This window comes from Ciconia boyciana, chromosome 11 (assembly GCF_034638445.1).
Source record: "Ciconia boyciana chromosome 11, ASM3463844v1, whole genome shotgun sequence".
NCBI lineage: Eukaryota > Metazoa > Chordata > Aves > Ciconiiformes > Ciconiidae > Ciconia > Ciconia boyciana.
The window spans coordinates 146,878-171,070 of record NC_132944.1 but is presented as its reverse complement, the minus strand read 5'-3'; the positions used below and the strand labels follow the sequence as shown (position 1 = coordinate 171,070).

General features: G+C 55.4%; 1 protein-coding gene and 2 long non-coding RNA genes across 5 annotated transcripts; 1 reads left to right on the top strand and 2 right to left on the bottom strand.

The window, feature by feature from the left end:
• Positions 1-5,022: 5,022 nt before the first annotated feature.
• On the bottom strand, positions 5,023-8,385 carry LOC140658144 (uncharacterized). 3 transcript variants are annotated; one of them, XR_012044618.1, is made up of 4 exons: positions 7,933-8,385; positions 7,488-7,567; positions 6,031-6,163; positions 5,023-5,799 (listed from the first exon to the last, which is right to left on the bottom strand). It is a non-coding gene; the product is annotated as an uncharacterized lncRNA (long non-coding RNA). The 3 variants fall into 3 exon arrangements; XR_012044619.1 differs by having other exon boundaries at positions 8,053-8,385; XR_012044617.1 differs by having other exon boundaries at positions 8,118-8,385.
• Positions 8,386-9,275: 890 nt separating this feature from the next.
• Positions 9,276-13,274, bottom strand: BARX1 (BARX homeobox 1). The gene is made up of 4 exons (XM_072876250.1): positions 12,713-13,274; positions 10,493-10,781; positions 10,281-10,365; positions 9,276-9,864 (listed from the first exon to the last, which is right to left on the bottom strand). The coding sequence occupies exons 1-4, from the start codon at positions 12,915-12,917 to the stop codon at positions 9,700-9,702; spliced, it is 744 nt and encodes a 247-aa protein (XP_072732351.1). The 5' UTR covers positions 12,918-13,274; the 3' UTR covers positions 9,276-9,699.
• A 5,700-nt stretch (positions 13,275-18,974) lies between these two features.
• LOC140657980 (uncharacterized) lies at positions 18,975-20,344 on the top strand. The gene is made up of 2 exons (XR_012044562.1): positions 18,975-19,088; positions 20,108-20,344. It is a non-coding gene; the product is annotated as an uncharacterized lncRNA (long non-coding RNA).
• The last annotated feature ends 3,849 nt before the right edge of the window (positions 20,345-24,193 follow it).

Genomic DNA, 24,193 nt, shown 5'->3' with positions numbered 1-24,193 from the left:
AGAAGACACTGTGAGGGACCGTACAGAATCAGAAACTTTAGTTACAAAGAAGCTTCCTAACTATTCTTCCTAACTATTTTTCCCATATCCAACCAACAGATCACATCACAATATAGTTACAAAAAGTTCTGTCAGGATGTCAGTTGCTTTTATAAATCCCTTCATAAAAAATAAGGATCGCAATGCAAGAAAGAGAACACGACAGGATGACTGTACCCATCTGACATTGCAACACCCAGAAACATGGATGCTGGTCAGGCTGGAACTCCTAAGTACTGACATAGCATAAATACACCCTAGAAATACACTAGGACTGCTTAGTAACGAGAGTTCAAGACAATGCAGAGGAGGCTTTTTTTTGTCCCCCTGTACTGAGCTGTTCTGAGCAGCATTTCCATGTGCATCCCTGTTAAGCACGACCCAACGGGTTTCGTGGTTTTATAGACTGGAGGCTACGAGAGGCTCACCGCAGATGACAAAGATCTCTTCTTTACCTTCATGACAATCTGCTTGTCATTCTGAAAAGCATCCTCTTCTGAAGTAATAATTAAGCATCATTTCAAAACCTAAAAAATATATCATACAACATAGTGAAAAGGATTCTGCTGGAAGAATAAAGATCAATGGGTAGAAGGAAAGCACAGTAATTTCAAAACTAGGTATATATAAAACCTGCTTGCATAATCGTGCAAAGCAAAGAAACAAGCAAATGCCTTTTATGTGTTTAGAGGCCTGGAGAACAGAAAACATCACCCTTTCTGAGAAGAGGAATTTGCGAGTCTGTGGATGAGACAGTCGGTATGACTTTCTGACCGCGTGAATGCCACAGACACACTTGCCAGTACTACAGCTTTTGGCAGTGGACCATCACTCTTACACTTCATCTACAGCTTCTTTGGCCACACATCCAGCATTTCTGGACACCTAAAAGCTCTGTGGAAGCACGCAAGACTACTCGTACAATGCACACTCAGTGGGTCCGTACCTCCTGGATCCCTTGGGCTATGTTTGCACTGTAAACACCGTGAAAGCACAAGGCAATTCTGGAAATCCAGAGCAGGAATCACAGCAGCAACTCTTATTGAACGTCAAGCATTAGGAATACAGATGTGAGACCCTTATAGAAACCTATAAAAGTTTTGCCATCCAGATTATTTCCTCCTCTATTAGGGGTAAGAGAGCAGCAAAACTAACTGGACATTACCTGTATCAAGGCAGCTGACCAGTGCCATGCACTGCTCTGGAGCACATCACCTAGCAGTCCCTGCAGAGCTTGCTTTACCGAGCTTTCCAAGTCTTAACAAACTACGTCCCTTTGAAACCCAATACTCTTTCCCAAGTCCTGCTCACACTGAGCCTGTTTTCACACTGAAAATACAAAATTTGGCTAAAAGGACGTTTTGTGAAAACCATTACCGATGCCTTAGCTTCCACCCAGAGAACGAGTTCTTTGGAACCCCGGGGAGAGATCTTGACTTGCAGAACTCATCCCTGAGCGGTGGATCCTGGGCAACACACTTCTCCTTCAAACTTTGGGTACCGCTTGTGCTTGCTGGAGATGAAAGAGTTAAACTACACACTACTTACTTTCTACCCACAAGCCTGTGAAGGCTACAGACCACTAATTTATGTGTTTATCTAAAGCTTCTGATGTTCTATGTATTTTTTGAAGGGTTTTGTTTTTGTTTTTTTTCAAACTAGGCTGTATTTTTCCCTTTAAGGATATAAAAGTTAAATCCAGTGGGCTTAGCTGCAATTTACACACTGGGAAGTGTAAAGCACTGGCATTTACAAGCCTTCTGTCCCATGCAGACATACATTACAGCTGAGCCAAAAATCTGCAAATATTCATTAAAATTCAGAAGCAAATTCAGCCATATTTACAGCTGCTTCACATTTGCTTTCTGCAAATATTTGAGCACTTGTACTTTACTAGTACAAACACTAGTGAATAATGAATTTTAATTTCAAATAACCACTGAGCTTACCATGGTATGTTCAGTTATTACATGCATGGTCCGTACACTAACACTTATCCGGTAAGAAACACCATCCGATCGGGCAACAAGCAGTACTCTGTGACTTCTACAATTAACAGTACAAAATCTGAATATGAAATATTTCCACACTCATTAATGTGGAAATTTCACGGCACACCACAGAATTCAAAAAACCTTACAGTGCCCTTTAAACCTTACCTATGGCAGTAGTAAGCCTCAAAGGGCTAGAATGAGAGGAGGCTGTGAACATCTGCAAGAACTGGCACAAAAATCCAGCATTTTGCATTGGCTGAACAGTCCCTATGAGAATTTCTGTTTAAGAAACGCGAATATTCAGCAACCCAACTCTTACCTTTACAGAAAGGAGAAGACAAGATATGCAAGTGATTCTTGTTTTTAAAAGTCTCTTAAAAGCTATTTTAATTTAGACAAGATGTTATTCACTTCCATGTTTTAGCAAATAATATAAATAAGACAGAACACAATTTAAAGTTATTTGGGGTTTACATTAACTTCTTAAATAGTTGTGTTTCATCTTTAGTAAATACCTCAGAAAGTATGCCTAGCAGCATTAATCGGGGGAATCCCTCTAAGACCTTGTAGTCGGTCAAGCAGCAGAGAAGGAAGAAGCCTGTTAGCTCAAACTGAACAGCCAGCTTCTCACTCGCAGACCTTAGTGTGCTGAAAAAAAAGTTGTATTTTGGGAGTACCTTCCTTGCCAGCCAAAGTCAGGCTTGCATTTTGCCGAGACCTACTGCCATATGTAGATTTTTGCCCAGAACACTTCCCTGACACAATATTCAAACTACGCAAAGTGTGAGTTTGGGATCTGGAAAAGTATTGCACTGTAATTAATGTAAGATGGCCCAGAGTAGTGTTTGGGCGTCTCTTCTCCTAGTTACTGTAATACTGTGTCTTCAGAGAGACGTCAGAGTTCCTAGGACACGCAGCCTTCAGCGTGTGAATAACTACTGCACATCTGCCTATTCTCTTCTGGGCTCTGTTTACCCTTTATTTTCTTTATCCTTGTGGAATGTCGCTGAGGTCTAGGGATCCTGCACAAGCAAGTTTTCAGACTAGCAGTTATGAAATATCAGGCTGGAAACAGTTGTCATAAATTAATGGTTTTTTGCATAATTTTTCACTGCAGGTCACGCCTGAGTAACTTTTGAGTACGAATGAAAAGGACATCATGCTTTAAGCGTATTTGAACTCAGCAGGCAATCTCTTTAACACTAGCTCAAGGGTTTCCTCCTTGAATAGTACCCTCCATTTAAATATAATCCATTAACTTCAATATCTATTCAGAGAGTGAATGTACACTGCCTAACACTCTTTAAATTAACTATCTGGGGGGAAAAAATGTGTCAAAAAAATGAAATCTTCTCATCCCAGCTAATACTCAAACTTTAGACACAAATTAATCTTCTTTTATTCATTTGCCTTATATGCCATTTCAATTTCGGAAAGTTTCCACATTCCCATCCTAAAAAAATACGTTTCAGAAATGCTGCAAGCTCATTTTGCGGTTTGTTAATATAGGTACAATATAAACAATGGATTTGAGGATCTTGCAGAGGAAGAATCCGTTTTATACATAATCATGTTTTACTGGACTCTGTTTGTAAACTGATGAACCCATATAAGACTGACTGTGGCTTTTTCCATCAACAGAGCTGCATGGTTAAGAGCATGTATTTTTAAAGTACGCTACAAAAACTGCTGCCTACTGACGCAATGGTCATCACCAATTTCATTAAAGGTAACTCCATCCATATCCCAGAGCCTTGATTCTGGCAAATTTCCTATAGATTTCATGGAACAGTTTAGCCAAGCAGAGATGATAGTATCAAGAGCCACGCTAGCTTGTTTAATGAGAACTTGCCCTGAACTTCATTTACATATTACTCTGCCAAATTTCATGGAATAAGGCACTCGGCGTTTAGATTTTATCTACCATACAAGTCAGCTGAAACAACCAAATTTGTAATGACCTCAATCCAGTGTTTTGGGTTAAGACAAACATCTAATAACAGTACTTCACATGCTGGTTAATGACTTTTAGAGAATTTGACTGAACTCAGTAGGTCATATCGATCCCTTAATTATATTTTTATCCAAAATGGTGATAAAAAGTCCCAGATACATGCTAACTTTTTTCTCCCCAAGTCCAAGAAGGTCTAACCCACCCCAGCTTCAGTTCAGCACGCACACGTGGTGCTAGGCAGTGTATTTTATCAGTACCTGGGGGTGCAGGCTGCAGCCGCCTGCAGCATCCCCCTCCATCCTCCCCACCTCCCCTCACAACTCCCTGTATCCTGCCCCTCACTCCTCCATCATCCTCACATCCCCCTCCCCACCCATCACCCCCACACCCCCACCCATCACCCCCTACATCCTCCCCACATCCCTACTCCTCCATCCTCCCTGCATCCCTCCATATTCCCCCCATCCACTCCGCATCCCCCTGCACACACCCTTGCATCCTCCCACATCCCCCTCCATCCTCCCTGCACCCCTTCAAAAGCCCCGCATCCCTCCCCCAACTCCTCCATCCTCCCCGCATCCCCCTCCGGCCTCCCCACCCATCCCTGCATCCCCCACACTCCCCCTGCATCCTGCATCCCCCCACACCCCTCTGCAGCCTTTGATATTCCCCCCATCCACCCTGCATCCCCCCACATACCCTTGCACCCTCTCACATGCCCCTCGCAACCCCCTGCATTCCCACTCCTCCATCCTCCCCCCATCCCCACACACACCCCCTTGCATCCTCCCACATCCCCCTCCATCCTCTCTGCAGCCCCCCCCAACTCCCCAACCCTCCAGAGGGGAAAGGGCAGCATCAAGACCGTGCTTTGGGGTTTTTTGGTAGGGAGTGCCTACAAGGCGTTGCTCTAGGACCAATTTTTGCTTTCAGAAGGGCACAGCAGATCTTCCACTTGCCTCGCAGGTGCGGAGCAGCGCATCGGAGCAAGGTCGCTGCCCCCGGCAGCGGGGCACCCCCTCACAACACCGGCATGATATCTGGTCCGCTCCCACTGGAGCAAGCGCTCCTGCGCTTTTACCTCGGTATAAACCCAATGTCATTAATCTTAAAATCCTCTGGCTCCACGGAGCTATTTTTAAATTGACATTGATGAAAAAGCAGAACCTTTCTCAGGTTTCCCTGAGATGCTTCATAAAAAGGGAATTTAGGATGTTTGAATTGGAAACTCACCTAAATGGATTTTTGTTAAGAAAACCGTCATAACGTTTGCCAATTAACTGTGACCTGATTAGCATTCAAACATGGGAAGAACCCACTTTCGGTGCTGCTTTTCCAGCCTTCAATCTACACCCTTCTACTTTGTTTACAGAGAAAACATACGCTATTTTACCTATACTGGTGTAATTAAAATGGTCGAGTTCCTGAGCGTGGATGCATTTCTGCCAGAATAAATGTGTTATACCAATACAGCTTATTTACATACAGAAAACAGAATAAACATCAGGTATATTAGCTACGTGTGTACTTTACTGGCCCCAGAATTATACAGCACTGGCAAATGATCCCTGGGGCGACGGGGGCAGCTTTTCTGGCAGCCATGCTTTGGGGTCCTGCAAAGAGACATCATCCCCGCAGGCAGGACAGGGCTCTGAGGAGAAATCACAGCACTGAACAAAGTCGCCAAGATCTCTAGAGCTCCAAAGTTGGACATCTCTGAACGTCTGGGCTGACGCAGCACTACTGCTGAAGTGTTGTGAACGCAGGTATTGCCCGTCGCAGCCTAACGGCATCCATACTGTTTCACTATAGCTGTAAAAGGTAATTAGAAAATGAAACAATTACACTGCACCAACAAAATTACGCACTGGCACAGACCCTGTGTGCTGGTGAGGCCTGCTGTAATTTCCTCGGGGTGGCTCACGGGCCAGCAGAGGTTACTGATGCTGACTGAGGTGGGCCCCGAAGCCCTGTTTGTAAATGCACTCGGATATTATCACAATGCATTTGGAAGGGCTGTCACTAACAGCTGGTGGCACTTGCCTTTGCTTTTCAAACAGAAGGCGACACCTCGCTGGGACCCCTCCGCTCCTGGCTCTGAGCTGCTGTCACTCAGGTGCAATGCCACAGCAGCCAGCCCAGCAGGCAGCCTTCCCCGTGACACGGGGAAATGAAACTTTAACAGAAAAAAATACAGAAACTCATTAAAAGAGAAAATAACTTACGTTAAAAAAACCCACGGTATTTTACAAGAAAAAAAAACCCCACACTTGTCAGGCGTGTTGTCCATGACTTCTAACAGATTTCTCATCTGATTGAGAGGACTTTGCGTTTTACTAGCATCAGTGACAAAGCGGGGAGGCTCCTCAGCTCGGCACACACGCGCTCCGTGCTGTTAACGGCTCCTTCCAAAGCGAAAGTTTGTCCTTAAAGTCGTTACTACCAAAAAACGCTCCTAGGCAAGCGGCTCCAAGCATGGAGCCCATTAATGGAGAGGTCACGGTACGCTGCCGGAGGTACAGAGTTTTCATTCATAACGTGTTTACACGTCCAAACACACTCCTTGCCCTCTGCTTACAAAGAGCGGCAGCGCATCCCGGGCTGCCTTCTCCGCGTACCCCGGGGGAGCGCCGGGCACGGCGCCCGCTCCGCCCGCCCGCAGCCGGCTCGGAGCGCGGCCTCCCCGCTCTGCCCGGGGACCGTCGCCTCCCGCCTGGCTTCGTTCTGCCGGAGGAAAAACGCCGAGTGGCAGACGGCAGAGGAGGGCTGGAGAGCCCAGGGGGGCTCCAGCCGGCCGGGACCCCGCGGACAGCCCCACGCAGGAGGCGCCGCTCGGGCATCTGCTGACGAGCCAGGGAAGGCTCCGCCGAGCGCCCGCCGCAGCTTTGCCCGCCACGGGCCGGCGTTTTCCCCTGGACCCCGCAGGGAAGCGCGAAGCGGCCGGTGCGTGACCCCGAAGAGACGCCCCTGCGCGGGTGCGCAGCCTGCGCGGCCCGGCCCGGCCCGCCGCGGGAGCGCAGCCCGCCCAGCCCTGCGCGCCCGGCGCTGCCGGGAACCGGGGCGATGCGCTGCTCGGTGCGGGGAGCCAGCGGAGGCGGCCCGGGGCTGCGCTCCGCGTCCGGCCCGGCGAGCGGCGGGGAGCCCCGGCCGCCCGCGCCCCGGGCAAGGCCGGTCCTGGCTGCTCGGCCTCGGCTCGGCGGCCGGCGGGGCAGAAAACGTGCTCCCCGAGCCCGCCTGAACGAACCCCTCCCGCCCTTCTCTCCCGCTGTCTAGAAGAGAAAAATACAGTAAAATAACTTTCCTTATTTAACGCCTTTATGGTCTGTGAAAAATAATCACTTGTCCGCCACTTACTCAAATGTGGAAAGAAAATATTAACATTACATCGTAAGCGCGATAGCAATAACTGAAGCTTAGCTATTTCCAAACCTCCCTTTAACGTCGGTGACGGACACAGCTTGTCATTCCGTTAATTGAGGTTAATGCGCCAGCGAATCTACCTTTTAATTAAAAGCGGCTGTCGTTTTCACGTGCACCGGAGCCGTTAGCCTGTAACCTGACCAGAAACAAGAGCCAGAAGCTGAAAGAAAGAAGTGACAAAGTCAAACACCCCGTGCCCTGCCCGCGCCGAGGGACCCCGCAGCCCGGCCGGGCCCTGCCCGGCCCCTCCGCCCGCGACACCGCCGCGTTCCCCCTTCCCGACGTTAATCCTTATCGCCAGGTTAAATAAAACATTTCAAACCAATTGTTTGTTTAAGTATATATGTCATTTTAGTGTAAGAATATGAGCTTGCTTCCTGTTTGCTCAGCAATGGCCGTATCCTGCGCTTACAAACACTCCATCGCTCATCCCGGGAGTTTATTTAACCCGGGCTAGGGGAAGCCACCCCGGGCATCCCCCGAGGCGGGCCGGGGCAGCGGGGACCCCGCCGGCCCTCCGCTCACCTCCTCACCCCCGCGCCTCGCTGCACCGACCCCGGACCCCTCGGAGCCTGCCGGAACGAGCAAACGAGGAAAACGGGGGACAACCGTGTCGGAAACGGGGAGGCTTCAGCGCAGACCCACCTCGGCGCCCGCCGACGGCTTGGGCCGCCGGGAGGCTCGGAGCGGGGAGGCTCGGGGCTACTTGCCGTTGAAGCCGGTGCACGCTGCCGTCGTGCCGTGGGCGAGGGGCGGAGGCGTTACCGAAAGCCGGCCGCAGCGCGGGCGCCTTCCCTCGCCGTGCGGGGCCGCGTCGGGTCTAGACGGACCGGCTCCCCGGTGTCCTGGCACCCGCGGGGGCTGCCGCTGCGGCCAGGAGAGCGACGGCGGGGCGGGAGGCACCGACAAGCCCCCGAGCCCGCGGCTGCTAATTGCCACCTTTAACTGGGAGGCCCGCCTAATTAGTGCCCCCGCAGCAGGGGCTCAGGGCTGCCCGCCGCGCAGCGCCCGCCCGCCCCTCCCCTCCCAGCCGCGCAAGCGACGCGCCCGCGCTGCCTCCGGCCCCGCTCCCCGCTCCCCGCTCCCCGTCCTCCCCTCCCTCGCTGCCTCTCGCCGTTTCCTGCGGGGCTTCTGCGTTTTAGCAGGCTGGCGGTAATTGCACGTCTCGGCAGATGCTCTATAATTTGATATCTCGATGGAAAAAATACAGCGGGGACTCGGGGAAAACAAACAACAACAACAACAACGACAAAAAGTAAGGGGAAAAAGCAAAGCGCCACGATTTCGTGCTACGTCGCTGCGGAGAGCCCCGGGAGAGCGGCGGGGCGCGGCGCGGACCCCAGCCGGCCGGGCCTTGCGGCCTTGGCGCCTTGGGCTGCCTTCCCCGCGGCCGGGCCGTAGCGCAGCGGCCGGCGGGCTCCGTGCGGCACCGGCCCGCGCCCGGCGGCGGAGGTGAGGGGCCCGGCGGTGCCGCGGCCCGGAGCGATGCGCCCAGGCCGCTCCCCGCCGTGTGCCACCAGGCACCCTGCCACACGCTGCCCCAGCCGCCTTTTGAAAAAGCATCGTTCAGGACGCGCAGTGGGGAATCCAATTAACTTAGCCGACAGCAGTTAACGGATCTTTAAAACGCGAAAGCATCCACCTCTGCCCGAGCGAAGGCGGCGGCTCTGGCCTCTCCCGGCCACGGGCAGGCCGAGCCGCCAGGGAAGGCGGCGGGAGAATCCGCCCCGGTAACGGCCGGGACAGCAGCCCGCCTTGCTCTGTCTCGGTAGGTCTGCCTGCGAACCTGGGTTTGAATCTCTAACCTGCCTCCGTGCGAAAAAAACCATATTTTTGTTTTCATTCAAAAGCGTTACATTACTCACAGCAATAGTTCATAAAATACTTTATTGAAATAAAGTAAATATCTTCGCATTAATAAAACTGATCATAAAATGCAGTTCTCGAATAACTAGGGGCACCACAGGGTTTTAGACAGCGAGTAGATGTGAAAGATGGGATCCAGTGTCCTCCTGGCCCCGTCGGGCCGTCGCGCAACGGGCGCCCGTGGCGCAGCGCTCCGCGGGCGCGGAGAGGAGCGGCGGGGCGGGGGGGGGAGGGGGACGCGACCGACCGAAACGCCCAGTTCACCGGAGACCGAGGGCGACCGTAGCCACTGGCCGTGCTGTCCCCCGTCCCCTTCCCCCGGGCCGCCGCGGGCGGGGCGGGAGGTGCGGGGCCGGCGGCGGGCTCGGCGGGCAGCGCCCGGAGGCGGCGGCCGGGGCCGGCGGCGGTGGGGCCGGGCGGTCACCCTCACTCCTCCTGGCTGACCTCGGCCGGCGAGCCCAGGCTCTCGGGCGGCTTCTCGGCGTCCCGGGCTCGCTCCTGCTCCGAGAGCTGCTCGCTGCTGGGGATGGAGTTCTTCTTGGGGCGGCCCTTGGGCTTGGTGGGGGACTCCAGGCCGCCCCCCTGCAACACCTGCGGGGCGGGGAGGGGGCAGAGGAGGGGGGCACCCCGGTAAAACCGTGCTGCCGTCGGCCCGGGGCGGGAGGACCCTCCCTCTCCCCCGTCCCCCGGACCTCGGCACCGCGCCCGGGCCGCAGCCAGAGAGCAGCCGCGGCCGCCGGTGCGGCTCCTCCCGACCTGCGCCGATCGCCCTCCGCGCCCGCGGGGCCGAGCTGCAAAGCCGGGCGGGCTCGGACCGGGGGTCCGGCGGGGGCCCAGGCGATGCTGGCCTTAAAGGCCGGGGGCATATTAATTATTATTATTATTATTATTATTATTATTATTATTGTCCAGGGCCGGCATGCAGAAGGACGAGCCCGCGGGGCAGTGCTCGGTACCCCGGTGGGGCGCGGACCCGGCGCGCAGAAGGGTCGGACTCCGGCACTTACTATTTTCTTCCATTTCATGCGCCTGTTCTGGTACCAGGTTTTCACCTGGAGCTGGCTGAGCCCCAGCGATTCGGCCAGGTCTATTCTGCGGGCGAGAGAGAGAGGCGGTGAGCCCCGGCAGCTTTCGTCTCGGCTGGCAGCTTTCCTCCTTTTGCAGGAAAAATGTGTCCTCGGCCCGGCCCGCCCCGGCCCGGAGGTCCGGCATCGCCTACCTGTCGGGCGTGGAGAGGTATTTCTGCTTCTCGAAGCGCTTCTCCAGCCCCATGAGCTGCAGCTCCGTGAAGACGGTGCGGCTGCGACGCCCCTTCTTGGCCTTGCTGCCCGGCTCCGGGGGGCCCGGCTCCAGCTTGCCGCGGAGGTGCAGCTCCAGCGGGAGATGGGGCGAAGCGGTGCCGCCCTGCAGCCCCGAGCCGGCGGCCAGCAGCGCCGAGCCCAGCCCCGAGCAGCCCAAAGGAGCCAGCGGGAACTTGAACACGGCGGCCGGCTCCGCCTTCAGCACCGCTGCGGGAGAGAGGGGCCGTCAGCGCCGGGCAGCCCCCGGCCCGGCCCCCGGGGATCCCCGGGGCTGCAGGGTGCCTCGGTTTCCCGGGGATCAGACCCTGCAAGGAACCCCGGGCCCTTCTCCCCCTTTCTCGGCAACGACGCGGCGAGGCGGAGCGGAGCCCCCCGGGGTGCGCGCACCCCCGGAGCGGGGGTCGGGGCCGGCCCTGCCCGCGTCCCCCCGGCCCCGCCGCCTCCGCGGCACAGGGTCGCATTCTCCCCTTCGACCGGCAGCTGCTAATTACGGAATGACTCGGGGGGGTTGCAAGTGGAAATAGTTTAAATCAATCGAAAAGCGTTCCCTTCCAGTGCCACCCAAGAGCAGCCGGGCCCGCTGCAGCCAGCTGAGCCCCGGCGGGCGGCGGGGGGCCGGACACGGTCCCGGCTTTCTCTCCCGAGCAGTCTACAGGACGTTGTCCACCGGGGAACAATTTAAATCCCTCTCCGTGAACCGCAGCCCCACCATTTTCCTGCGAAGACGCGCCCGGGGATAGGAGAGGGAGAGCCTCCGAAGGCACCCAGCCCAGCCCCGAGGGTGCTGCTGCAGACACGCTCGGGCCGCCCTCGGCCCAAGCCGCGGCCGCGCAGCCAGCCCGCTCCTCGGCGGTCGGGGCCGCTGCCCGGCCCGGCCCGGCCCGGCTCGGTTCTACCCGCCCGGCCCGGCCCCGCCGCCGCTTCCCGCCGCCGCCGCCGCGGCCCGGGCACGCGAAGCCAGCGCCGGTCCCGAGCCCGGCAGCGTGCGGGGCGCCCGGTGCCCTGCGCCCGCCCTGCGGGCCCGGAGGGGCTGCGGCCCGGCCTGCCCCGCCGGCACAGGCCGGAGCGCGGCCGGTGGCGTGAAACGGCCCTTTGGAGGAGCCCCTGCGCGTCCCCCTTCTCGGCCGGAGCTGAAGTTGTCTTGCCGAAGCAAATACACGTCTCGCTCCCTCACAGGGCCTGATCCTGCTGAAGCCGGCGGGAGCTGTGCCGTCAGGGCTATCAAGAGCCTTTTACCTGCTCCGCTATTTCAAATAGTTCCGCCCGTCTCGAAAATAATACTCATTTCCAGATATTCCAATCTATGTTGCTCCCTTGCTATGGGGTTTGGCGCTTTCCTCTTTATCTTTCAAAAGGGAAACAAGAAATGGGGATCCTCCGATTCCGTTCGTTTCTACGGATAAAGAGCGACGTCTCCGCAGCCTAAGACGGCTTGGGAAATGCAATCGCACATTAAATGCTGGCGTTTAAAATAAATTGAATACTGGCGTTTAAAAAAAAAAACAACCTGTGTCGTTAATACACTGCATTTGTCCTAGGTACTACATCAGACTGGAGAGAGCACGCTGGCTCCCGCTTTAAATAAGTATATATATAAATATTATAGATATAAAAAATAATATAGACATAAAATAATACATATGTAATATATGTGCCGGCTTTCCAAGCTAGAGCCGTGTCCGCAGAGCGCCGTGCCGTCTCCTGCGGGGGCTCCAGCAATGCGCACCTCGTCCGAAAACACGAAAAAACCGACCAGCAACAACGCTCTCCCCGTCACACTCAATGGCCGTTTTGTGCGAGCGGCGTCGGAGCCGTGAAGCCGCTTGCTTCATTTTAGGCCCGAAATACTCGCCAAGGCTGCAGGCTGGGAGCCTCCCGCGGCACGGCGAGGGGACGGGCACGGCCGGCAAAGCCCGGCAGCCAGCTTTTAGGCAAAATTCACGAGGCCCGTGCGTTCCCAGGACCCCGCAGGACCGTCCCCTTCAAGGGGACCGGCTCCGCAGCGCGCTCGCCTACCCCGGCGGGAAATGCCGCCCCGCCGCGCCGCCCCGCTCCCGCAGCCCGCTCCCCCCCAGCCGCGGGAGCCCTCGGGGCTCGGGGCGGGCGCGGGGGCTGCCCCCGCCGCCCCCGGGACGTACCGAGGTGGTTGTGGTAGGGCCGGGCGGAGAGCAGCGCCTGCACCCCGAACTTGAGCAGCTCCCCGGCCGGCGCGGCCCCCTTGGCCTCCGGCGGGTCGGTGAGGATCTCCTCGATCATGAAGCTGCGGTAGCGGTGCGAGCGGTGGTCGGGGAAGGCTTCGGCCGGGAAGTAGTGCGCGGCCCCCAGCTCCAGCGGGTGCTGCATCCTCGCCGCCGCCCGCGGGGGGAGCCCCGGCCGCCGGGGCCGCCGGGCCGCCCTAGCGCAGCCCCCCGGCCGGCGCTGCTGGCAGCCGGGCAGCGGGGCGCCCCGCGGGGGCTCTGCCCATCGCCCCGCCGCCCCTACCCTGCCCCTGCCCCTGCCCCTGCCCCTGCCCCTGCCCCTCCGGGCCGGGCCCGGCGCGGCCCCCCCAGCGCGAGTGGCCCGGGACCGCCCTGAGCCGCGCGGCGGGCCGGAGCCGTTACCGCCGCATGCACACGGGGCGCGGCACCGGGGAGCGTCTCTCCGCCCCGGGACGGCGGGCAGCGGCCTATTATACCGCCGGCCCCGGCGGGGCTGTCAGCGCTGCGGGGGAGGGCGCGGGAGGGGCTGCGGAGGAAGGAAGGGGCCGGGGCGGGCGAGTACCTGGAAGCGCGAGGTTACAGCAGAGCATTTGATCCGCTGCCATATAAAGCAAATTAGCCTTTCTGCCCGCTGCGGGAGAGCAGACACCCAAACAAGCGCTGGCCCCTTCGGAGCGCAGCCCCAGCCTCAGCCCCGTCTTCGTCCCCGTCCCCATTCCCAGCCCCATCCCCATTCCCAGACCCGTCCCCGTCCCCAGTCCCAGCCCCAGCCCCAGGGCCGTCAGGGGAGCCGCAGCTCCGGGGAGCGCCCGGCCGGAGGGGGACACACACGGAGCCACCCCCGGGGACCGCCCCGCCACCTGCCCGGGCCGCCCGCCCCCAGGGCCGCCTCCCCTCGGGGGGACCTGCCCCGCGGCCCCGGCCGCGGCCCCGTACGTCCCCCCTTGGCGGGGAAGGGCCGCCACCCGCGGCTCGGAGCCCTCGGGGCAGCCCCGGTGCGGTGGCCGGGGGGAGCCAGCGCCCGGAGGAGCCGGCGCGGCCCGAGGGGAGGCGGAGGCCGCGCTGCCGGTCTGGGCAGGGGGCTGCCCGACGAGGGGGCCCGGCCCGATGCCCTCAGCTCCGGGCTCCCTCCGGGCCTCGGCCAAATGGCTGTAAACAACTGAAAGGAGCTGGTCGGGGAACGAAACAAAACACAACACGAAGCCGACCGTTTCCCTTGACTTTTACAGCCTTTTCGCGAATATTTTGCTCGGTACAACGGGATTCGTTTAATTCGCCTTTAGCCCGTGTCACGCAAGACAGCAGAGAATTAAGGAGCCATTCCTACTCGTTACTGACGTACGGCGTGCGAGATTTCTGTGCGAGAGTCCCAGCGCTCGTAGTCCCCAGCAGAAAATGTGGGCACCAACGGGTTAGAGGGGGGACGGTTTCGGCAGCCCGGCCGGCGGGGTCCCCGCGGCAGGGAGAGCTGCCAACGGCCGTGGGATGCTTTTTGGCTGGGCTCGGCCCCCTGCCCACGGCGGGAGCGGCACTGGACACGCGGGACCGCGCGTTGGTGATTTCCACGGGAGGTATCCCCCGGACTCAGCCCAGCCGCTGCCTCTGCGATGGGGCTGGCCCACGCGGAGGGCCGGGCGTGGGCCTCATCCCCGGGGGAAGGGGAGCGCAGCCTCTGTCTTTACGGTTTTCGACGAAAAAAAGGGATTTCGGCACGTTTCCTCGGGGCTGCCGAGGGGTCTGCGGGGGATGCGCGGGGCCGCGCGGAGCCGCCGGCGGGAGCTTGCGCGGCCCCGCTCCGCCGAGCCGCGAGCAGCGAGGCGGGACGGGACCGCCACGGGGGTCACCCGCAGATGCTGTCCCCGAGCGCAGCCCACGGGGGGTCGTGTCCCAGCCGCGGCGCCGGCAGCGCTCCGCGGCCGTGGGGGGCCGGCCGGCTCCCCCCCGCTCCCCCGGCGCCGGGCTCCCCCGCGCTGTCCCGGCTCCAGTGCTCCTCGCCGGGCTCCGCGCCGCGCTCCCCGACCGGCGACACGCGTGGGGGCACCCGCAGCCGGCGCTGCCCGCAAAGCCAGCGAGCAACCTCGCGGGCGGCCTTTGCAGGCGGAGGGGGTCCTGGCTGTTGGGACCCTCGGAGGATCGGGACACCCGGGCCAGTATTTTTAATTAAATCGTGACGGAAGGGATACGTGGAGGCGTTTAAGGAACTGTCGCGGACACGAGGCCGAGCTGCCCGCGCTTGTCAGCGTTATTTCAGTCCTACTGTCCTGGCGTTTCACCGCACTACCCAACCATTGCATTCGACAAAAACGAGGTGTTTCCTGAATTTGTGCTCTGTGCTTCCACTGCCTTCCCAGATAACCTGTTCCATATGTTTACTGCCACCGGTACGGAGCAGTTCCGCACGGATTTTTCTCTTTTCTCCACGTTTCTTCCGTTTAAGATTCTGCCCCTTGCTCTGTGAAAGAGTAACGAGCTGAAAAACGCCTTGTTAGCTCTCCCCGGTCCTCCCGCCGTCCTGACTTCGGTGGAGGGCTGGCACGGGTTCAGACACCACCCTCAGTGGTCGCACCGCCAGCGAGTCAGGGGAACGCGACAAAGCAGTGGCCGTGTTCGGGTGCCAGCGGTCCCCGCCCGGTCTCTGGGGCCACGGGCGGGGGGCAGCGGCAGGGACCGGCAGCGCTGAGCCCGCCGAGATGCTGCGCGGCCCCGGGGCCGGGCCGGGCGCCTCCATCCCCGCCCCGCGCCCCCGTCCCTCCTGGAAATCTCCGGGGCAGCAGCGTCCCTACGGACACCTGCCCCGCGCTCCGGGGAGCCCTAGGCGAGGTTAACGGGGCCCCAAAAATCCGAACAAAACCCCTCCCAGTTTCCTGGCGTGGCTTTCTGTCCGCCCATCTTTTGTCCATCTCCTCTGTTTAGATCACAAGGTATTTTCATGCCGAGGTACTGATTTCTAACGGCCGGGGCAAAAGAGGCCTTTGGAGCTATTGTAATAAATAACAAGAAGAATTATTATGAGTAAAGTGAGAAGAATTTGGGCCACATTCAAGGGAGCAAACAAATCCACATCGGATTGTTTAAACAACCTCACCTCGAGACTAGCACGCTCATAAACAAACAGTGCGCATAAAATAAATCTCCATCTCCCCCCCCCCCAAAGCACACACCTTGGCTTTTTTTTTTTTTTAAATAAAACAAACCGCATGAATAATTGTAAAAATTAGATTAAAAACTAGCCCCATCTCTGAGCAGGTTAGGTTCCTGGTACCACAGACCCGGTATCGTGTCCCAGCATACAGAATTACCTTTGATAATTTAAGGTTTTATATACCTTGTGAAACATCTGCCCCGAGGCTGCTCATGTGAGCAGCCGCAGCCGGGCAGGCACGGCCGGCCTGGGGGTCACATCAGGAACCCATCCTGGGAGCAGGCCTACAGCCCCCGAGTTCATTAAACAAAAAAATTAACGTGTATGGAAAAGGCTCCTATGGCAAGGTTTTGATGCCGCACTGTAGGAAACGAAGGGTGCACTGCACCACCCGGCTGCACTCACAAGCAGCAATTCAAAATCGTTGCAGAGCAAATCCCATAGCTCAAAGAACACCAGTGGATGCTTTTTAAATTGTGCCTGAAAGAATTGTCTATTTTCATGCGCTCTCACAGAGCACCTAAATCCGCACTCTTATTTTGCGCCGATCTCTCCGGTGGATACAACCCTGAGCAACTCGCACAACTGCTCTTTCTAAATGGCACCATTTCAGGGCGGGAGCTCTGCAAAATGCGTGGGGCGCTGGGGAGGAACTGGGTGAACGAACTGCAGGCCCCCCATTTCATACACTTCTTTCCCCAGCTACTAGAAGGGAATCACCTTTGCCAAAATGCTCCTCATCTAATGAGTGGGGTTTTTTGTTTGCACCAGGGACAGACTTCATGTCGAAACACAGACTATTTCCAGAGTTACCTATTTTGAAATAATTGTATACAAATGGACGTAACTAGTTTCAGAAACTATCAACGCATCTCTCCCGTCCAGAGGCTCTTCTAATCTTGATTTTACACAACAGTGGCGCGCATTTTAAAAGGCTTCTTTTGCTTATTTTTACACTTCAGATATCTTGAGAGAGGTCTCTGTTTTGGTCGGGCAACTCAGAAAAGGATGGCAGTTCCACTAGTACAGATGTGGCTGTGAGGAAGGAAACGAGTTCACCCGGTGAGTTACAATTCTTCACGGGGGCAGGAGGGCTTTTGCTTCGCCGATTAATCACCGTTTTGACGGGAGGAAGAGTTTTGCCCAACTTTGCCCATCGCCGGCCTCTCGGTTAAGTTCTCGTAGTATTCTCCTACCTCGAACAACTGCAAGGCGAGAAATAATGACGTTAAACCTCCTTCCCTCCCGGATCCCGCAGGGAACATCCCCGCCGGGAAGACATTTTTCCATAAGAAGGGCAGCAGACGAGCCCCCCGCTTGCCAGCCTCGCCGGTGCGGCCGCAGCCCCGAGCGCCGGGGGCTGCCGCGGTCCCCGCTCCCGCCGGGGCCGGCACCTCCGCGGGGCTCCCGCCGGCGCAGGGCACGGCCGAGAGCGCTCGGATGGAAGTCTCGGCTCAGCCCAGCAGCAGGAGCGGCCGCGCCGGGCGAGCCCGGCCGCCTGCCCGGCCCGCAGCCCGCTCTGCCGTGCGGGGCGGCGGGGGCCGGCGGGGCCGTCCCGCAGCGCTGCTGCCGCAAGCCGCGCCCGCCCTGCCCCGACGGTCGGGGGAGTTCGTGCGAGGCTCTTCGCATCAGAGCTCTCGCCGCATTTCAAACCCCCACGCCTCTCTGGTTGTCCAACATCGCCTTTGGAAAACGCCGAACGGGGTGCCCCCGTCCCCACCCCCGAAGCCCAGTCCCGCCGCCGGCAGCGGCAGCCGGGGGTCCCGCTCCCCGCTCCCCGCTCCCCGCAGCCCGCCCCGGGCCGTACCCTGGGGGCACCCGGGCCGCAGGGCTCTGCCCGCCGGCGGCCTCCCCGTCCCCAGGAAAGCGGGGGGGACCCTCACGCCGGTGCGGGAACGTCACCCCCGCAGCCCCTACCCTTCCCACGGCTGCAGGGTGTCCGAGGAGCGGAATTAGTCACAGCAATCTCCGACTCGCTCGCTTCTCATGGCACTTAACATGCAGGAAATCCACAAAGTGGTACGGAGAGAGTGGAAAACGTGACATCACGGGCTGATTGGGACGGAGCATTAGGGCTGAGGGAATAGCTCAGTCCTGAGTAATACGTTATGCTTAATGGCTGAGTAAAGCTTCATCAGCGTTTGAACACGTATCCCTCTCAAAATGATTTTCTGCAAACACCTGGCCTCATCAGACAGTTTGACTACGTAATTACCTTTGAAAGGCACGTTTAGAGGATGCAATTAAGTTTGAGCGAGGGCTGCAGGCAACTGCGCCCCAGCCCCTTTTTTTCCCTGCCATAGGAGGTACACCACCCATCCTTCCTGCTACGCACACTCCAACAGCTCTCGCAAACTAGGGGTCCCCCGTTTCTTCCAGAGCTTTACAAGCACAAGGAAGCCATCCCTGAAGCTGTTATTGTCTGAATACATTTAATGTATATCCAGTAGAATAGCCCGCAAAATCAGAAGCTCCCCACACACGCAAGCTCCCTCCCCGCCACAGCTGCCGGGGCCAGCACACACCCCAGGGGTGCGCTCCTCCTCCGGCATGTGCAACCAGGCACCCATCCTTTCAGCTGTAACACCTTCTCCCTGGCACCCTTTTATTTTGCAGAACACCGAAAGAGCACAAACAGTGAGTAAGACACACACTGTGAAAGCCTCTCGCTCTCTCTCCCTCTTTTTTCTTACATATAGGATTTTAAAATTTTATTTATTTATTAGTTTTAATTTTTCCCTAGTTCACAGCCAAGGGATGCAACGCTTGGAAATACAAACCAGTAACTAGCCACAAATGTGATTAGATCTCAGGGCGGACAGTATTTCTTGTGACAGCCTCTCCTCTGTGAACTGATTCCTAGTTCGGAAGAGATCTGTCGGTTCGCAGGCTCCTTCACCAGCACTGCCAAAAGCGCGGTGGCTGCAGCCCCTAAAAACCGTGTCCCAGCTAACAGATGAGTGCAATTATACTTTCCCTTGTTGACAGCATATATACCCATCTTTCTCCACCCAGAGCTGCTATCAAAAGCAGTGCGATGGTGCGCACAGGCCTTGGACTCCAGTCAGCGGTCAGCATAAATCCCCCAGTCCAGGGTTTCACATCCAAACTGCTCTTGCACAGCACGGCTGCCACCGGAGTTATGGCTGCGGAGCTGCGCATGTGAAACTGCAGGTACGAAATGTGTTGCAAATGACAGTTAGGAGATAGATAAAAGGGTAGGTTAAACGTAGGTGCTTTAGTTCAGTAAATAATTACACTCAATCTGAAACAGCACCTATGGCTGTACTATCCATTTCTAGATGCTAAATGAGTTTCAGACAGAAAACAATGGATTGTCCTTATCACTCTTGTATCAGCTGAAATTCAAGCAACCCCTGCATCTGTTGCAAAATTAAGGATGCCCTTAATGATATCACATTAGCCCCTGTGCTGTAAACACTTCAGTGTGTGCTTAGGTTAGTCACTGTGTACACAGTTGACTGACTGGAATAGGACTGTTTATAGTTCATAAAATTAAGTTAATGACTACATCTGTGCAGAGCTGGGGCCTTCAGTTCTTAAAAGTGAAGTGAAGAAACGGAATAAAATCCCTACATTCTTCAGTTTTATGGTTAGCCTCCAGTCAGTTTTGGTTCCTAGTTGTCGAGTACTACGTCAGATCTGGATGGTTTGGCTTTATAGATCAGCAGGGAGATGTTTCAGTCATTTAACACGATAATGGCTAATTGAAACATTTTATTTAAAAAATAACAAGATGTTTTATACATATTCAAATCATATTAAAGCTGACTTCCCAGTTTCTCACAAGCACCACTACAGCTAGTTAAAACCCCCTAAGTTAGAGAGCCAATTACATAACATAGCTTTTGTTAAATGCCAAACAATATAATACAATTAAATGATGACGGGTTTCTTTCCTTCTGTTAGTTTATTTCTTAAACAGGCTTTTGATTTGTATGTGCATCTTGTTTTAAAATACGGGTACAAAAACACTAAAGTGCCCCTACAATAGGGATTAGGAACAGAATCTCCTCCTATTGCTAAAGAAATTAATGGCCCTGGCACAGGAGAAGGGTCTGCAGCCTGGGCTCACCAAAAAGAAAATCACACCAATCAAAAATACTTAAGAAAAATGTTCAAAAAATGAACAAACCGGTGTCTGAAATCTCCTAAATGGCTTCTATTTTTAGAAGTTTCCCTTTGCAATGCAGACTGCTGCAGATATTCCACCTGACAGGCCAACTGATGTGGTGCGGCTGAAACCTGCCATCATGGAAACATCAACCTCTATGGACTGAGGCAAATCAGGCAAGCGTTAATAACAGAAGGCAATTAAAGATACATGGGTTCTCAGAGCTGAGCATGATTTACCACCGCAGGCTAGAATATTTTTTTTTTTTAATAAATTTGTGCCATGTGGATTAGGATTTCTGATGCTGTTTACATTCCTAAGAGTCTTTATCTGTTTTAATCTCCATAGCTCGGCTGCGATTCAATGGATCCTTAAAAATGTAACTTGTTGTAGGAATCTTGCTCATAAATCAGTAGCCAAAGTTAAAATATTTAGCAGAGGTACCTGTGCTCAGGCCACACGTGGAAGGGACGCAGGCGACCGGGCAGGGGCTCGCTCTACTCGTCTTCATCTGAGCTGGGAGCCCCGGCCCATGATGAAACCCTGGGTGCCTCATGCTGATGTGCTAAATTTAACCAAACTGAAAACAAGGTTTGGTTCGGAACCAGCTGACACTGGTGGCAGCTCTGTCCCCGGTTTAATGGGAGCGGGATCTGGGTTTAAGGGAACCTGGTTTTCATGAGAGATGGCAGGAAGCCAGCGGCACCAGTTTGCAGGTGTATGTATGTGGGCTCATGGAGTATTTTTCATGCCGTGTCCTATTGCAGGGCACTCCCTAACTTCCCAGAGTACAAGTGTCCTGGCCAAAATCACCCCTTGATGCTGTAAGCCAACCTGCGTGAAGATCCTGCGCATCCTCTGTGCGACTCCTCACGCCTGTGCTCCTCACACCAGGGCTTCGCTTAGCGCATCCTACTCTGAAACCAACCCAGGTCACAGAGGATTGCAAGTAAAATCAAGCCCAATTTTCTCTCTGTTAACTTCAGAGGGGGACTCGGGCAGGTGGGGATTACGTGCTCGTTCCCCCAGCTCTGCCCACTCCAGCTTAGATCCTGCACCCTGCAGTGACCCTCCCCGGCTCACGTTGCTGACTGTCTTCAGACACTAATAAACTCACTAAATTCCAACATTTACTTCTATGGAAAATCCGTCCCATAGGTTCACTTAGGTTGGGATGGAAGAGGGAAAGGGTAAATTTTCCTACAGTTGTCAACTTCTCCCTCCTGTATCCCAATTCAGTTGGAATAAGCGTGTTTTTTCTTACTACCATTCACAGACCAGTTTAGTTGAGAATGAAATAGGGAATTAGGAAGGTCATATTTTAATGAAATACTTTAAAAGAAGCGATGTTAATAGAGGTGAATCTGTACACAGAAAATCGCCCTTGAAGGTGTGACATTTTGCGAGATTAATTCCTTCATCATTCATACAAAGGGAACTAGCTGTATGAAGAAATTACTTACTCTCAGGGTATACACCCTGGGTCCATATACAGCCTTTACTACCAACCTCAAAGTTACAATGAACCTACAACATTGCAGGAACAGATTTCCTCTCCTTTCTAAGAGATGATTAACGAGAGTTATAGGGCTGTCTATAATGAGCCTTAAGAAAGACCAGTGTTCTTACAATGTTAAAGAAAGCGCAACGGTTTCTGATTTCCAGTCTGACCCTACAGGCCTTTCTCAGGCAAAACCTGGACCGTGCTTTAGGTCTTTTAGTCTCCTTGCGCAAGCAGACTGGGATTCTCAGAAGGACTTAAGGCCCCTGGTGCTGCAGCAGATAATTTGAACTCTGTCTCTCTGGGAAAACCTTGCTCACGCTGAAGTCACCAGAAGGAGCTGTGCTAGCCACTTCAGGAGAAACGAGAACCGATTTTTACATTGCCGACACTGCAGTTCTAACATCTGATACGGCAAATTTCTATTCTGTCCAGAACAGAATTTCAGACCCATATATGGCCATGACTGCTTAAGAAGTTTAAACAATTTTGCCTTCCATACATATATTATGACACTTGCAAATTTTTGGACTCTGATACGAAATTCCAAGAACCCACTGATAGTTATCTGTCCGAGCTGCAGACGGATTGATTTACTGCGGCCCTGCACCCTTCTTGCCTCACTCAGGAGCTCTTTCTTCCCCGCTCTTTTTCTTGAGCCCCTCCCGCCCTGGAGCACCCGCCCCGCCCCTCTGCCCGGCCCAGCGCCTTTCTCCCGGGCCCACGCAGGGCGACCGGGGGGAACGTCCAGCCTGGGCCGCGGCTCAGCGCGGGCGAAAGCGGCGGCGCGGCGGCAGCAGCCGGCCCGGGCCGCGGCGGCGGGGCCCCTCGGCTGTCGCCCGGGGCGCGGGTGCCCTCTGCCGGCCCCGGGGCCCCGCGGCCCCGCCCGCTCCGGCCCCGCCCGCTGCGGCCCCGCGGCCCCGCTGGTGGCTGCCGGCGGGGACGGCTCCGCGGCCCTCGGGAGGCTGCGGGGGCCCGGCGGCAGAGGCTGGTGTCCCGCGGGGGGGGCAGCCCCTGCTCCCACCGCCCCTCGCCCCCCAGCCGGGGACTCGGGGAGCGGAGAGAGCGGGGAGGCGCCTGGGCAGCGCTTCATTTTATTCACGTTAAACACGAGATGAGAGCAGAGCCTCCGATTGCAATTAAAACGCCCAAAAAAGGAAACTGTCGACTAGAACGAATATTAGTAGAGAGGAAAAGAGAAAGAGGGAATAGCTTAGCCTTTAATTACTAAAGAGTAGCCTGTGGAACGGGGAGATTCACGAAGAGCAAACTTAAAGCAACGCCATATTGCCAGCGAGGCAAGCACCGAAATGCCAGCAGGCAATGGTTGGGCCCCAAAGCCACGCAGCAGGGCAGCGGTAGGTGGGGACAGACCATTTTGTCTCCCTTTCTACAGCTGTTTTTACAGATTGGGTACACTTCTCACCGAAAGCCAGATCAGCCTAAAGACTCCCGCGCGCCTGGCTCGTGCTTGTACCATAGCGCTGAACACGAAAGGAAACGGGAAAAAAGTGCAAACACTTTAACAACAGATTCAGCAGCACGACGCTATTAATGCAAATCTTTCCACTAGTTTCAATAAGAGAATTAGGCCCGTAGCTTACTCAGAGAAATCAGCTGCAGATCATGTTTATTCCCTCCACATCCCAAATAAAGTTCCAGCAAAAGGCTTTTTTTGATTAAGTCATTAATATCACAAGATTTGGGTTCAAAAAGGGAAAGTTCTACATAACATGTTTCAATGAACGGCAACATGAGCACACAAAAGCTGAAATTTTAACAATGACAGTAATTAATAAGAATGTTTCCGAGAAGTTTTTGTACGTAACTGGCAATACCAATACATCTGCACAACCAACAGTTCAGACATCGGCTCTTGCAGATCATCGACAGACAGTCTTTGCAAAATAGCCTGCGTGTACCCGCACACGCCCTCTCACAGCAATGAAACCGCTGCTTGGCTCCACAGACCTCGGCGTACCCTGGGGCTGAGAGCTGATGTTTCAGCCCCGCAGAAAACAGGACGCAGAGAAGTACACGGGAGCATCTCCTCAACCCCCTGCCAGACCCTGCTTCTGCTCTCTCCTTCTTACATAGGAACTGCACATCACCTCACCTCTGTGAAGCTCCAGATGGTACTACCACAGCACCCCCTTTCCAATCCCCTCCCATCAACCATGACAAGTAATTTTGGTCCCCCTAACTGCTACCAAAATCTTCTGCCTCAGAAGGCTCTTCGAGATCTCTGTACAACGGGCATTCCCGGAGATCACATTTTTAACTGAGATAGCAGTTTCCCAGGTCTTGCGTTGTTCTGAAGCTCCTACATAAACCTCCTTTCTCCCAAACCCACGCCATATGCTCCAGCTATGCCGGCTGCTGCTCCTTTATTTGATTACAAGGGAGGAAGCTGGTCAGTCATCGCTGGGATTGTACCCAACGACTTTGAAAGCTCTCCCACCTCATCTTGTGATTGAGCATTGCCTTCCAGCACAGACTCAGACCTGCAGATAAATGGCAGAGACGTACGACAACCCTATGTCTTTGAATGATTACTCAATTTGCCACCCCGCCAGCCTGCCTACGGAAGAGCAACAGAGAAGTTCGCTTTTCAAAACCTTGCAGCAACAGACCGTAGCATGA